Genomic DNA, 14,728 nt, shown 5'->3' with positions numbered 1-14,728 from the left:
AACAAAGCAATGACCATCAACTTGCTTGTGAACCCTATCAATGTGATGAAATACTAGTGTTAACATCTTATAGTATTACTCTTGATTTGACCAGTATAAGGTTGGTCATCTTCTTTGTGGCCTGTGAAAATTCAGAGATATATATGTTTTATGTTTAATATCTTTCCAGTGTCATTTAGTTCTTAAATAAATTAATTTTGTACATAATTTGTGTATATGTCCAGGACAGAAATGTGTTTGAGCTGATGAAGTATTGTATTGGTAGATGATTAAAGTGTGAAGTCTGTTTTACTTGATTGTGATTTTTTATTTGGTGTAGATCTTCATGAAAGAGTAAATGAGTTGTTTTTCAAACAATCTTCATTTATGGCACAGAGTCATCCAAAGTCAGTTATAGATGTTTTAACCACTTTGGTGAAACCAAAGACGTCTTTGGTGAAACCTGGTTACGATGATGATAATCAGATGGTGAGGTGAGGTGAAATGTTTAACGTTGCATTGAAGATTGTTGCATTTCTCCGGGCAGAAACTCAGCCACGGAAGCGGTTGATGATGAGGCTGAAACTAGGATTCAAACCTGAAATCAGTGGATCCTAGTGAGCTAAGGGCTACCCATTCCTTGAAAGATAAAATCCTGCAACACACAAACCAGCTAATGAATTAATAATGCAATGACCAAATGCACAACCCCAAAACAATACAGAAAAGTAACTACAGATCAGTGCATGTTCTGCATCTGTAACCTCATGAATAGGACAATAAATAGCGGGGGCTTCTTGGTTGCCAAAACATTGTCAGTTTTGCAACTACATGTATTCAACTGTGAATTTGAAGTCATGCCACTAATTGAACCACGTCGTCAGATTGGAAGCAGGAGAATCGGTCGGCTGTAGCAAGAGGTCTCAGTGTGTCCTAGAGCCCCATGTCTAGACATTGGTATTGGTACCAACTTTATGGCACATCATGTGACCCCCAGGTTGGCCTGACCTCTGGTTACAATGGCTGATTAGGACCACTTCATATGGCAACGTATTTTGTGACAAACCATACAAAGGAGTTTTTCTGACGCAACAACATTGTCAAAGTCCACCAATCTGCCAGAGCCTGATATGGAACACCTATGGAACAACAGCAGCATCCAGCTTGTAGATGCACTACGGGCCTAGTGAGCTAACTGTGTGATCCCTATAATCTCATGTCGTTCAATAGCCAGACAGACATTGACACAAATGATGAACACACAAGATATTGAGTTCTAATGACCTTGACCTTTGGCACTTTTCATGTTAGTCTTCATCATGGAGACGTCTACTGATGTAATTTTTGCAATGTCATCGCTCAGCAAGTGTTCATGTGTGCAGTAAATGAGTTACTTCCAACACCCAAAATCTGGTTATGAACCTTAAATGATGAGTAACGTTATTTTTGCCTCAATGTAAGGAACTGTGGTGGATCCTCATGTTTTTGTTTTTTTTGGATCATGCTGGATTTAGGAGCTGTGTACAATTTCTTGGTAGGCTGAAGTTTGAATTGTGATATATGCAGTAACATGTATGACTTCAGAGTTGTTTATGAAAACCACAATCTGTGACACTAACATTGAAACACAGAAAAAAACAAAATCCTGTCTTCATTATTCATCTGCGTTATTTGTCAATGTAATAATCTGCTGCACATGTCAACTCACCAAACTCTGTGGAAAATGTACTTGGAAATGAAGAACATTTATGTAAAAGTAAACCGATGAAGCTGAGCTGAACCTCCTCCGAGAGGGCAACATCACTCAACATGAGGTCTTGAAAGGACAAATGCATGCATCATAAACAGTGAGAAGTAATTACCACACACAAGATCAAACCAAATCAAATATGAAAGAGATTGTTTATTTATGAAAATAGGTTTTGGTTACAAACATATAATTTACATAAATAAGATTCATGAGACATCCTATGAACATTATTTCTTCACCTTGAAACTATATATATATACAGTTTGTTCATATTGTCAACAGATACTGTTGCTAAACTATATTGTGATAATGTCTACTCATGCCCCTCTTATTTGGATTCAATTCACAGGTGATTACATAATTATTCACTGTAAGGACAGACCAAATTAAATTGCCTGTTTTATGGGCGACCTTATCCTAATTTTTTTTTAAACTGAAATAATGTGTTGATTGAAGTTTTCCTCTTCTGAAAGACGTTGGTGTCATTTTGTTAAAATATATATTTGACAGGTTATGTTTTACAAAAATAACTTAAAATCGACCAATACTACTTTATAATATCCTCTTATTATCATCTCTTTTCGTGCCTCTTGAATAAGAAAGTCCATAAAATGGAATTTTTAAAACTGATCTGGCCAAACTTGAAATAAAAATCACAGTCAATATGTACATGGATTACCAAACACAGGTCAAAGAGTTTTCAGAACTATTTGGAAAAAGAGTTTTATTTCTTTTCTCAGAAAATATAACAGAACACAGATCACCAGTTAAAACTAAAAATATGAAAACCTCTTTGAACCAATTCTGTAGCCTGGATATGTTGTATATCCTTCTAACTTTCCTTACCAGAAACTGAACCACCGGGTCAAGTCCTGTGCAGCAGTGATGTATGGGATCAGCAGTATGTAATTCATACTAGTGATTCACAGAACAAGTGAAGGAGCCTTGGATGTTCCATAACAACATGGGGCGCCATCCCGGGGTCTCTTGTGCCCCCACATTTACACACACTCGGCCACAGGGGTGCTACAGAAAACAATTGACTGATTGAATTACATAACTGGAATCCAACTGGCATCTGTCCAAACCATACTACATCCGAGACATGTCCCATGTAAAGCACTGAAAGTCAAAAGACAGAAACAGATATTTACAGATATCTCTTACCATACATGCCATAGTAAGCAACCTGGCACTTATCAAACTTCAATAAAGGGGGCGTTAGTTGAAACCATACAGAAGTTGGAATTTAGTATGGAACAAACTTAATTCAAATTTCAATGCAACTGAAACTTTTTAGATGACAGTTACTAGGCAAATATATATCCCTTCTACGCTGCTGTTTTCTGTAAAACAATCTGTAAAATACACAAAAATACATACTGTCATGAACATTTTTCAAACTTAGTACGGGTGTTTATAATGATTACTTTCAGATTGGAGAAGAAGTTACTCAAGAGGTGCCTATTGGAGCATGGCACTTAATACATTAAGTATGGCATTACCGGTACTTTGGACTTCTGTAACTTTCGACTTTCATTTATCAATTTTGTGTATCAACCTTTGTCCATCACTAAGTAACATGTAATTATTTGTAAGTCAGGTTTTGTAGAACACAATTATTTTTTTTAAATTTCAGGTCAACAGAGCATATGTTTGGTGAGGAAATGAGAAACATGGAAATATAAAACAGCAGTCAATGAGAGTACGATGGTGCATATGAAACCAATGTATACCTTCTATGTACATCTTATTGCACAAAATTGTTGAAATTACTATGTGCATCAGAACAAATATACAAAATGAGTCCAGATGTTTTTACATCAAAATCAAACCTGTTTGGCACACAGCTCAGTGTTGGGTATTACCTAACCACACACTGCTAAGTGAATCAAAGTTAAAACATTGAATTTTAAGTCCGTTTGACCCAGATATGGAAGTAAAGTCTCCATTATTGTGTACAAGGGATGCTAGATGATTTTCTGAGTCAGTAAATGCATATTGCTTACAAATATACTATCTAGTCGCAACAAAATCATCACCCATGCTGATCGGTTGGTTGATTGAAGCAATTCATTGTAAATTTGTAATCCACTTGGTCACTATATATGATGTTACAGATCTGAGTGAGGGTACAAGCAATATCATGGTGCATGGAAACTAAAAATGGTCTTCACACATTGTACCCATGTGGAGAACAGAACCCATCCTTCAGTGATGAGCTAACACTTTCATCACAAGGCTACATCACCGCACCAATTTGCAGATAAATGAGTTTAGCAGATTTTCAATAACTATCAAAACAACCAGTTCTGTTAAAATGTTCACAGAAAAAAGAGTGTTTCTCAAAATTCACAGTGTGATAAAGAGGAACATGATCAGTTAGGCTTAAAAATATAAAAGAATTGGTTCTCCCACAATGACTTTTGAAAAAAGGGTGCGGGCGGGCGATGGTTTTTTTTTGCTTGTTCAAACTAGTGTTAACCAAAAAACAGTTGTGTACCATCAACCTGGGCCTACATATAAGAACAAGAATACAAACTCCTATTGCAGACATGTCAAGGGAAGTAACTGCATGCTATATTGGAAAGCATTGTTTTAAGTATTAGGATTGTTTAATTTTTTTGGAAAATGAAAATAAAAACAAAACGTGGTGCAGACTTTATGATGATGCAAGTGGTGCCAGAGAACCAAGTCATTCTTTTTTTAGCCTTACAGAGTGTTTTTTTTATAGTATTTATTCCATGGAGATGAAACACTGAGATTGCATGTCTGAGTACAGTGTTAGATCACAACAACTTTATCAGTAAGATAGACAGCCCGGATCCAAGTGCTAATCCTAGAGTCAGCATCAGTGACATCAACACTCCTGCTCCCTCGGCCTGGCCCAGTGGCACCCGCCTGAAACACAACATGAACAGTGAGGCCAGACATCAGGGAAACAGGGCAACTGACTTCACTCAATCCTTGTTACCTTATCTCAACCTCCACATTTACCTACCATGATAGTGTTCAGGGCAAATAGTTGGCATCATAAACAGGCATAGCGATATGTTGATAATAAGAACTTTGACTTGAATTAGGGCTTTACAAGACTATACATAAAAACAACAATTACATCAACAGGAAAATTTAGTGAGTGGGTGAGTTGAAATGTTGTATAGTTCTGCTTTCCCAATTTGGGAGAAAAATTAAAACTTGATGCAAGTTGTAGATATTTAACACGATGGTCAAACTCATGAGTCCAGGTATGGTGCTGACAGGCCAAGGATCAGAACTAATTAATGCAAATATGGGACTCGAACCATTGGATCATGTAACAAGGGACACAACTCTTCACAGACGCTTGAAGACGTTACCCGTGCCATGCCTGACCCTGAATCATTAGGACTATTCACTTCCATGACTTACTGTGGAGCATACATCATGTTCAGTGTTCCGAAGTAGCCGTTGGTGATGCCAAGGATGATAATAAAGGCGATAGGGAATGCATCATTGTTGAACCACACTGGAAGGCTTCTTGGTTGAGCGTCACAAAACATAATCAGGGGCACCAGAACAACTCGAAACAGACACAGCATGAACAACACGTTCTGATGACGATAGCTCGGCTGAAATAGAATAAACATCCTCATTTAAAGATCCGTCTGACTTACTTGTAAGACAATTAAGATTTGTTTGTTAGTTGTTATGTATTATGGCCTGCAAATAATCAAGTCTCAAACAGACAATCCAGTGATTGATATTATGGGGAACATCCAGCGCTCTCTGATTATGATGACACATACTCAACCAAGTCACTTAGCTAGACCAAGTGTGTGAAGTAACTGCCTGCCTGCCTGCCCGTGGCTGGTAACTTCTCTGTCTGGCTGCCTGAAATTTTCCTCAACCTGCCCGACTATTTTATCATAACTTTCTCGTAAATTCTCCAGTAGTTGTTAGCACTATTTCAACTGAATCAACACGCGATTTGTCTCTTATTTTTCGTTATTTTACAACATTTATAATGACTGAAAGTGGGTAGGTAACTTATGAATAACTGATGGGCAGGGTTTGTTATTTATATACAATAACACATTTGCCTTCCAACATGAGAAAAAACTAGTAAAATCCTAGATATTTGTCATATTTGTATACTTATCCTGCATTACTCCTAAATGCATTTACTGCTTGTTCTTGACAGAGAGAAAGAGCTTGTGAGAGGTCTTGCTGAAGAAGAAGTTGTTCCAACTGGTTGTGTGGCTAACCCTATCACACAGTTCCCATGTGACCCCGGAAGTGGTGATGTCACTGATCAGCACATTACTGCTGTCAAGCCCCGAGACAAGACCTGTCTCAGCATACGCTCTTGAATCCTTTGAGTGTTTCAACACCATTTGTAAATGCACTCAGGAGTAATGCAGGATAATTAAGATAAAAAATATAATGCACTAATAAATCCAGATTGTGTATTCACATGCTACAGGCAATTACTGTAGATTCAGTATTCACACCACCAACCTGTTGTATCCACCCTGAGATTGGACGACCGATCCAGTCACCCAGGTTGAAAAAGAGGTAGCATACCACCGGAATGAAGTATTTATCTGAAAACATTGATGTGTCTGGTTTAGTCTCATCCTTATAGACATTGAAGATGTGAGCTTTAGAAAATCTCCATTCTACTCAGTCATAGGTCTACCATTTAAACGTTTAATCCTACACCTAGAAAATACAGCTATTGTATCTCCACTTTTCGATTGACACATGCTTGAATAAAGATAAAACTTCATGCAGTAAACTTCAGTGTATGCATAACCAGATTGTTTTACATGTGAATCTTAATACATTTTGATACGGCTACGGTCAAGCTTTTCAAAATCGGACAGTTTGTACCTATCTCTCAATATCTACAGCAGGTACCCGGGTAGTGATGGGTAATAGGGTGTTGGGTACCCGGGGCATATATTTGGACTCCTCCCAGTCCTAGTGTCTGTTATTTGATCGATTATGCTTATAAATGTCACATGTCCACCCTTGATGTATTGTATCACAACCTAACAATCAAATTACATATTGTATCATCAGAAATTTATGTCATAACGTACATGTGCCCTGATGTGCCCTGATTTTCGTTTGCAAAATTTAGCAACGATCCACGCTAGGGTACTGTGACACAGTCAACCTAGGGTGACACATAGTCCACGCTAGGGTACTGTGACACACAGTCAACCTAGGGTGACACATAGTCCACGCTAGGGTATTGTGACACACAGTCAACCTAGGGTGACACATAGTCCACGCTAGGGTACTGTGACACACAGTCAACCTAGGGTGACACATAGTCCACGCTAGGGTACTGTGACACACAGTCAACTTAGGGTGACACATAGTCCACGCTAGGGTACTGTGACACACAGTCAACCTAGGGTGACACATAGTCCATGCTAGGGTACTGTGACACACAGTCAACCTAGGGTGACACATAGTCCACGCTTGGGTACTGTGACACACAGTCAACCTAGGGTGACACATAGTCCACGCTAGGGTACTGTGACACACAGTCAACCTAGGGTGACAATTAGTCCACCCTAGGGTACTGTGACACACAGTCAACCTAGGGTGACACATAGTCCACGCTAGGGTACTGTGACACACAGTCAACCTAGGGTGACACATAGTCCACGCTAGGGTACTGTGACACACAGTCAACCTAGGGTGACACATAGTCCACGCTAGGGTACTGTGACACACAGTCAACCTAGGGTGACACATAGTCCACGCTAGGGTATTGTGACACACAGTCAACCTATTCTAAGGACCTGGGGAACATTCTAACCCAGTATCCCCAGTAGGTACATTTTAACATAAAGCACAAGATTCCACACCAAGTACTCAAAGTATGACATTATTGTACAGGTCAAAGGATCAGTGTGCTTTCAGTGTGTTTTTGCTCTACTATTTGGCATTCTTACAGCTACCCATTTACACAGAGATGTTGAAAACAGTCATTTGCCTGGGGAAATAATCGAGACTGGACCAGACAATCCAGTGACTGATATCATGAGCCTCAATCTAAGCAATTTGGATACATGTATCAAGCAAGTCATCAAACCTGACCAATCAATCCTGTTAGTAGCCTCGTAAGACATGCATAGGCACTTTTATTGCAAGGATGGGTTGCTAAAGACCTATTCTACCCCGGATCTTCACGGGCAGTACAACATGTATGGAAATGTCCAGTACATCCTACCTGACCAGGGGTCCCCCGGTTGATAGTCCCCTGACCGTATTGTTGAACACACTGCTGGAAATACTGACAGCGTTACTGTGAACACCACACATACGCCAATGCCTTGGCGCCAAATCTGGAACAAAGATTCACATCAGTACACGACAAGGATCAATTGGTGTAAGAAAAGCCTCACTGTAGCACCTAACTGTTTTGAGTCAAGAGTCGTTGAATGTCCTAGTCAGCAATTTCCAGCAATACCACGTCAGTTCCAGCAATACCACGTCAGCCTGTCAATAACCGAATCTGGTCAAGGCAAACCAGTGACTGAAAGCATGAGCAGCGAAGCATGCCATTGTGGTACAATAACACACATTCAGTCCAATCCCCTGATCCCCAGTCAGCTCTCATGACAAGGCATGGTGTACTGGGGGCCCTTGGAGCAGTGTTTACAATAACCACCTGTTCGACAGTCCGAGACAGTCTATTTTGCTGACAGATGGTCAGATTTGAAAAGTTGCATGCAAGACGGTCGGGCTAGTATTGTATTCCCTGAATTACCTAAGCATTCTAGTTTTAATGCAATGCAAGATGTAAATCAACTATTAACGTTAAACACATTATGTATTGACACATTGACGTATAAAATTTCAGTGAGTTAAAGGTGACAATTCACCAATTTACTGGTTTTTTTCTGAGAACTATCATTAAACAGTTCTATTCTAGTTTACCCTTTTCTTATTTTTGTTAGTCTAGAAAATTCTGGCAACATCTTATCTGGTCTGGTCAAACAGCATACCTTTTTAACAATTGTGGTATAGAATTCTATATGTCCTAGATGATCTGTAGACATTAGTCCCTCGCTGTCTTGGGCATTCAGGTGATTCTCATCTGGAAACCAAGAAATACTCTAGCTGTCACCATGGTTAAATGGTTCATATCATTTGAGAGGCTAAATCAAAGTCTATGTTTTCAAGTAAGAGATGAAATTATATTCAACCAAGTTAACCTATTATGCTTGCCCCAATGTTGTACATAGAGCCATACCATTAAAAAATACATATCCTTAAACTTAAAGGAGCATAAGCACATAGCATCAATTATTAATATCAAGCTTTATTTACTTTTTCTATTAACATGTCAATTTCATAAATAAATTCTTTGTCAGAAGAAGCAAATAACATAATCACCTGTTTCTGTTATATAATATTTTGAAAACTCCTGAAAGCAGAGAAGGACATTATAATTAGTATTCACAAGTATCAAATGAGTGAAAATAATTACGTCAACTAATAAGAGATGCAACTCTGCAACAAAACTTTGTGATAAATATACCACTGGAACTAAGGGATGTAACTCTGCAACCAAACTTTGTGATAAATATACCACTGGAACTAAGGGATGTAACTCTGCAACAAAACTTTGTGATAAATATACCACTGGAACTAAGGGATGTAACTCTGCAACAAAACTTTGTGATAAATATACCACTGGAACTAAGGGATGTAACTCTGCAACAAAACTTTGTGATAAATATACCACTGGAACTTAGGGATGTAACTCTGCAACAAAACTTTGTGATAAATATACCACTGGAACTAAGGGATGTAACTCTGCATTACGATTTTATGATGCCTGATCCACAGAAACTAGGGGAAGCAACTCGGATTCATGACTTGACGATGCCTAAAACCACTGTGCACCAAATGATGCACTTCTGCTTATAATCATCTGGTGAGGACAGCATATACCTGTGTCTCGGGGATATTCTATAGAAAGTCCTGCTGTGCAAGGAATATTCTGCAGGAAGTCCCTCTGTTCCACAGATTCATTTTGCATTTGAACACAATCCACATTATAAATATTACAATTCTATCTTAAAGCCCCAACACCCGATCAGCCTAATCATTGAACGTCTGTGAAACATTAATCTCTCGCAAAATACCATGCTATTTATAGCCTGGTTGGGACTGTAAGTAAATGTGAGGAATGATGTAAAATCAAACAACAAATGTTACGTGTATCACTGTGTCTATTTCAGTGGGATCAAAACTACAACCTTTACACTAGTAGCCTATTGAGCGAACCATAAGGAAACAGAGGCACTGACAAACCACAATTCTTTTAAGAATCTCTTTTTCAAGGACATGTAACCCAGTAAGAGATATTTTACATCCGTTCTCTAATTTTCATGGAAAATGAGTTGGAATCATACAATTGTTAACAAATAATGTTTCAGATATTTCTTTCAGTGTATAAGTTGGGTAAACAATTACTCTGAGGTCTTGACAAAAAATGGCAGCCCAAAGAATCGGGAAATTGGGTCAGGCATTCGGCTTACATTATCAGTCAATATCTATGAGTCTTTTTTATCCTTTAAGACTCTGAATAACGAATTTACATCACCGTTACCACTGGGTCACATATGCCCAAACAAGGACCTCATTTCACTGCCAGTGATGCACATTATACTAATACACAAATGTTCACTTACAAAGTAATACAGGAGAGCATATGCCAGCAAGGCAACCGTACAGATTGCTGTGGCAGTCAGGAAGTAGCCAAACGCACTTTCTATAACTGTGCCTGACCCAAGGAGGGAGAAGATGCTGGCCAGGGCAGCAAACGTACCTCCAACAGCCTGAAAGAAGATAGGAAGTGAGATGGGTTAAATGTCCATTGTCCATAATATACTAATCAAAAAGAACAACTTATATTAACATAAACATGCATACTTAAAAGAAACACAGGTATACCAATTAAAGTGAAAGTTTAGTTGGAGGGAAGTGCAGACCTATCAATAAGTTATAATATATACATGTATATATTCAAGGCAGTGCAATCTTACATCAATCAGACCAAATGCTTTGTCTAATTTATCTCTTTTCTTCTATATTTGTTACTTAATATTCTCATCATTCCTCACTGTCCTGTCATCTTTTATACTTTTGTAAATAATGTTTGTAAATACCAACAAGAGGGTGTACTAAGTTGGATAACTTGTTCCTAATCCTTTTCCATTTATGAATAAAATATGTTTAAACTAAACTAGCCTGTTGTATCACGCCATGTCTGCTGTAAGTGGGAGAACACCTTCCCTAGGCAAGGGCGATAACTGACAGTAAAAGTCCAGTTTCCACCTTTGCCGAACTAGGCAGCAATTATGGAGTTATATATTGGCTGGACTAATGAATCGATGCATAGTCCAATCAAAATAGCGTAACTCAATCAACATCCAGTTCATAAATAACATGGATTTCAATGTTCAAATTTCGGTAGGACTGTAGGATTTACAGGATTTGCAGGTTTTGTTTTTAATCAAGCTTCTCACATGATTTGATGCACTTCGCAAGGCAAGACAATATATATCTTGAACATTGATCAGATCGTCTTGACTGGATGCCGCCACGATCGCTTCCAGCCTAGTTTTGCAAGGATGGAAACTGGACTTTTAGAGTCAGTTAACTCCCGTCCCTCAGGAAGATGATGGGAGGTAGGCTTAAACTGACACTGGTAAATACAAGAGCATGGGTAACGTGCTGACAAGTATTAGGAAGAATTTGGGATTTCAACTACAACCACCTAGTTCTGGCAAATATGGGTCTCACCAGAAATGTCACCCACTATACTGATCAGTTGGAATGTTTATACAGTGTCAAATTGTCATTTGATTTACGGGTCTTTATAACAAGTTCTGGTTGAAATGCGAGTAAGTGACATTTCTGACTGGCAGGTCAGTAAGCCCGTATATTGATTGCAGTAAAAAATCAAAAAAGGAACAGAAACACATTTAATCAGGAACACTTATGTCAGATGTGTAAACATGTCGCCTAGTACTTCAATAACATATCAAACAGATTATATTTACACAGTTCATGATAGCTGTCATTTCTACTTGATGCATATCTTACAGGTATTACATGTCAACCCAGCAAGGACAAATTCACAGTGGAAACATGGTACTATAGAAACAGTTTGTCCGAAGAGTAGAGCCACAAGTTTCTGTAGCTCACCTGATGTTTTCTTCAATATTTGCAACATTAGATTACAAAGGACATCAACCATCAACTTTCAAGAATATGGAAACACAAGTAACAAAAAGTTTCGATACCAAAAAGAAACCCAGCATGAATACTTCATAATGATACGTCCTAGCAGGGTACAACCTCCACATTCCTGGTGACACACCAACACAGCACTGTAGGGTATTCCACACACTTACAGAAAATCAAGTCTCAAAATGAAAAATAAACGTGGCCATCTTATAAGTGGTTTGAAATTCAGTGGTTAGTTTTGGAAACACAATTTAAAGGATCGTCCATTCAGAATTTACTTCAATAATGGGACTCAACCCCAAAAAGTACAAGAATCTGTTAGCGTACTTTACTAAGAAATCGTTATCCCAAATATAACACATTTGTCACATTCGGAATTTCATTTTATCATCCACAGAGTGATCTTAGCGCTACAATCATCATAAGCCTATGCTAAAGTATGGGAGTTACGATTACCTTAGCGCTAATATCGCTCTGTGGAACAGGGCCCAGGAGGTTTCAAAATAGATGTCTAAAATATAGTAACTCTAGATAAATCACTTATACAGTTATCTCAGGCGACTGACTACAAGAGCAGGCTCAGAATGTTTACACTAACCTCACTGTCACTAACTTCCAGCCCTCATCAACAAGGTACCAGTAATAGATGACACTGACATGGCACACCATGGGGGCAGGGGCAGAGGGGGGGGGGGGGTAATGTTGTTTTAGTGAAATGTCCCACATTTGTTAGCTTCAAATAAAAGTTAGGAAATATAAACAACAGTCACCAGGCGATGACACACTCTCCGGTATGGTTCAGTTCTGAAATGGAGTTTGTTTACTTATACCACACTTCATTCATTGCAATTGGATACCTTCAGTTCAGTGAAGAAAGAAATCATTCTGTTCAGTTTTTAAAAAAATATCAAATCATCAAAAGGTAACAGTTCACCACTAGACTAATCTGTATAGCAAGACATATTCAACAGTTTTGGAGTCCTACTCCGTAAATAAGCACTACCTTCATTTTCAGTAGAGTCCAACTTGTCATCACAAAATCATAAAAAAAAATTAAAAAAAATAAAATCCAAAATGATCAAAAGGCACCAGTTACCCACTAGATTGATCTATATAGAAAGTTTCAACAAGAAATATTTTACGGTTTTGGTCCGGAAACGGAAAACGGACAGCTGTTGAATGGACAGACAGACATGCTGATGGCTATATCCCCCCTATTTTTCACAGCAGGATAATGATTCTACTTCTTCTGGAAAACAGATGGATAACCACATGGACAACATGCCATTACATAAGATATCTGGAAGCTTAGATTGAGATGAGCAGCAGAATATTCACCTGTCCTGTCATAACTGACTGAGTGTACATGGGGGGAAATCGACACACCAGCCCAAACACGGACCCTGTCATCACAGCTGTTGCACCTGTTCCACACAAAAAAACATCATGCACTCAACCACTGGGGTCATCTGTCAACAACTTGCATGAAGATATCATACATGATCATGTGAAGCATCATCAGAATTTGTTTTAGAAGCATTTTCTGAACTAGTCCCTGACCAAGCTCATTTTGTCAGGAAATGTATAAACATCAAATGAAAACCTTTTCTTAGCAAAGATAACTGTACTTGATCATGTCATAAGTCCAACACTTGTTGGTCAAATAACAAGCAGCTGTCAGGCATATCAACATGTCCAATAACTTTCATGACAACATTTCTAGTGTTTTTTGAAATGCAAAATTAGGCATTCCCCGTGGGCCCAAAAGGGTCTTCATGATTCCACGTCCATTGTTTCATTGTGCATTCAATTTAGGCCAGCAATAATATAAAAGGTAGACAGTTGAAATTCTGTCAAGAGGCTGACTTTCAATATCAACCATATCATCACATCATTTTTAACAAGATTCAGTATTCACATCATTAGCAAGGAAAAGGATATTCGTAACATTCACAGGCATATCAAGTAAAACATCACAAAGGGACAGTGTTGCTAAGCAACATCACTGCTTCTCATTGCTGACACATGTACTTATGATTGAGTGAGTGAGTGAGTGAGTGAGTGAGTGAGTGAGTGAGTGAGTGGAAGTTGTTAAACACCAACCAGCAATAGTGCATCTATATCATAACAGCCTGCAAAAAATATCAGGCCCAGGTATAAAGATGATTGATAGCCTTAGCATGTGACAGATAGATATACAGTACTGACGTATCAACAAGTTCACACATTGTGACCAGACAATCCTAGGTTTAGTCGGGAGCATGAGTGCCAAGTCGTCTAAGGTGGCGCGATTCACTATGCAGAGTTGCGTCCCTTGGGCACGCCAGAAACCTATGATTGTGGGTTCGAACCCCGGTTCGCCCTGATTTTATTTCTAGGTTTGTCAGCACCATACCCGTGCTCGTGGTTTTCACCTAATTGGTAAACGTCTGAGACCTGCATCACTTTGGGCTTTCCTCCCACATTGAGCTGACACACTGCGATATAACTGGAATACTGTTAAAAGCAGCGTTAAACCCAACACACTCACTCATTGGGTTTAGTCAGCTCCTAACACAAGCATGGGGGTATGGGGACCTATTCTGGTAAATGTTAATTTATGGATTATCTGGTAATCAGTTGATAGTGAGGGAGTATGGTTTATGCCACTTTTAGCAATATTCAAGCAATATCACGTCAGGGAACACCAGAAATGGGCTTCACACATTGTGTCCAAGTGGGGAAGTGAACCCG

The 14,728-nt window shown here is 38.7% G+C and overlaps 1 protein-coding gene across 1 annotated transcript in view; it reads right to left on the bottom strand.

The window, feature by feature from the left end:
* Window positions 1-1,910: 1,910 nt before the first annotated feature.
* The window catches only part of LOC139442248 (equilibrative nucleoside transporter 3-like), a 29,941-nt gene continuing 17,123 nt past the window's right edge, over window positions 1,911-14,728 (bottom strand). Inside the window, exons 7-14 of the mRNA XM_071223036.1 lie at window positions 13,334-13,419; window positions 10,435-10,581; window positions 9,131-9,161; window positions 8,740-8,831; window positions 7,962-8,076; window positions 6,230-6,315; window positions 5,141-5,340; window positions 1,911-4,630 (exon numbers count right to left, since the gene is read on the bottom strand). Coding sequence (XP_071079137.1) covers window positions 4,519-4,630; window positions 5,141-5,340; window positions 6,230-6,315; window positions 7,962-8,076; window positions 8,740-8,831; window positions 9,131-9,161; window positions 10,435-10,581; window positions 13,334-13,419 — 869 coding nt within the window. The 3' untranslated portion in view covers window positions 1,911-4,518. The remainder of the gene's footprint in view (window positions 4,631-5,140; window positions 5,341-6,229; window positions 6,316-7,961; window positions 8,077-8,739; window positions 8,832-9,130; window positions 9,162-10,434; window positions 10,582-13,333; window positions 13,420-14,728) is intronic.

Source organism: Haliotis cracherodii, unplaced genomic scaffold, assembly GCF_022045235.1.
Source record: "Haliotis cracherodii isolate W230 unplaced genomic scaffold, xgHalCrac1.p SCAF_5, whole genome shotgun sequence".
Lineage (NCBI taxonomy): Eukaryota > Metazoa > Mollusca > Gastropoda > Lepetellida > Haliotidae > Haliotis > Haliotis cracherodii.
Note: the sequence above shows the minus strand (reverse complement) of the source record. Positions and strands in the feature narration are given on the sequence as shown.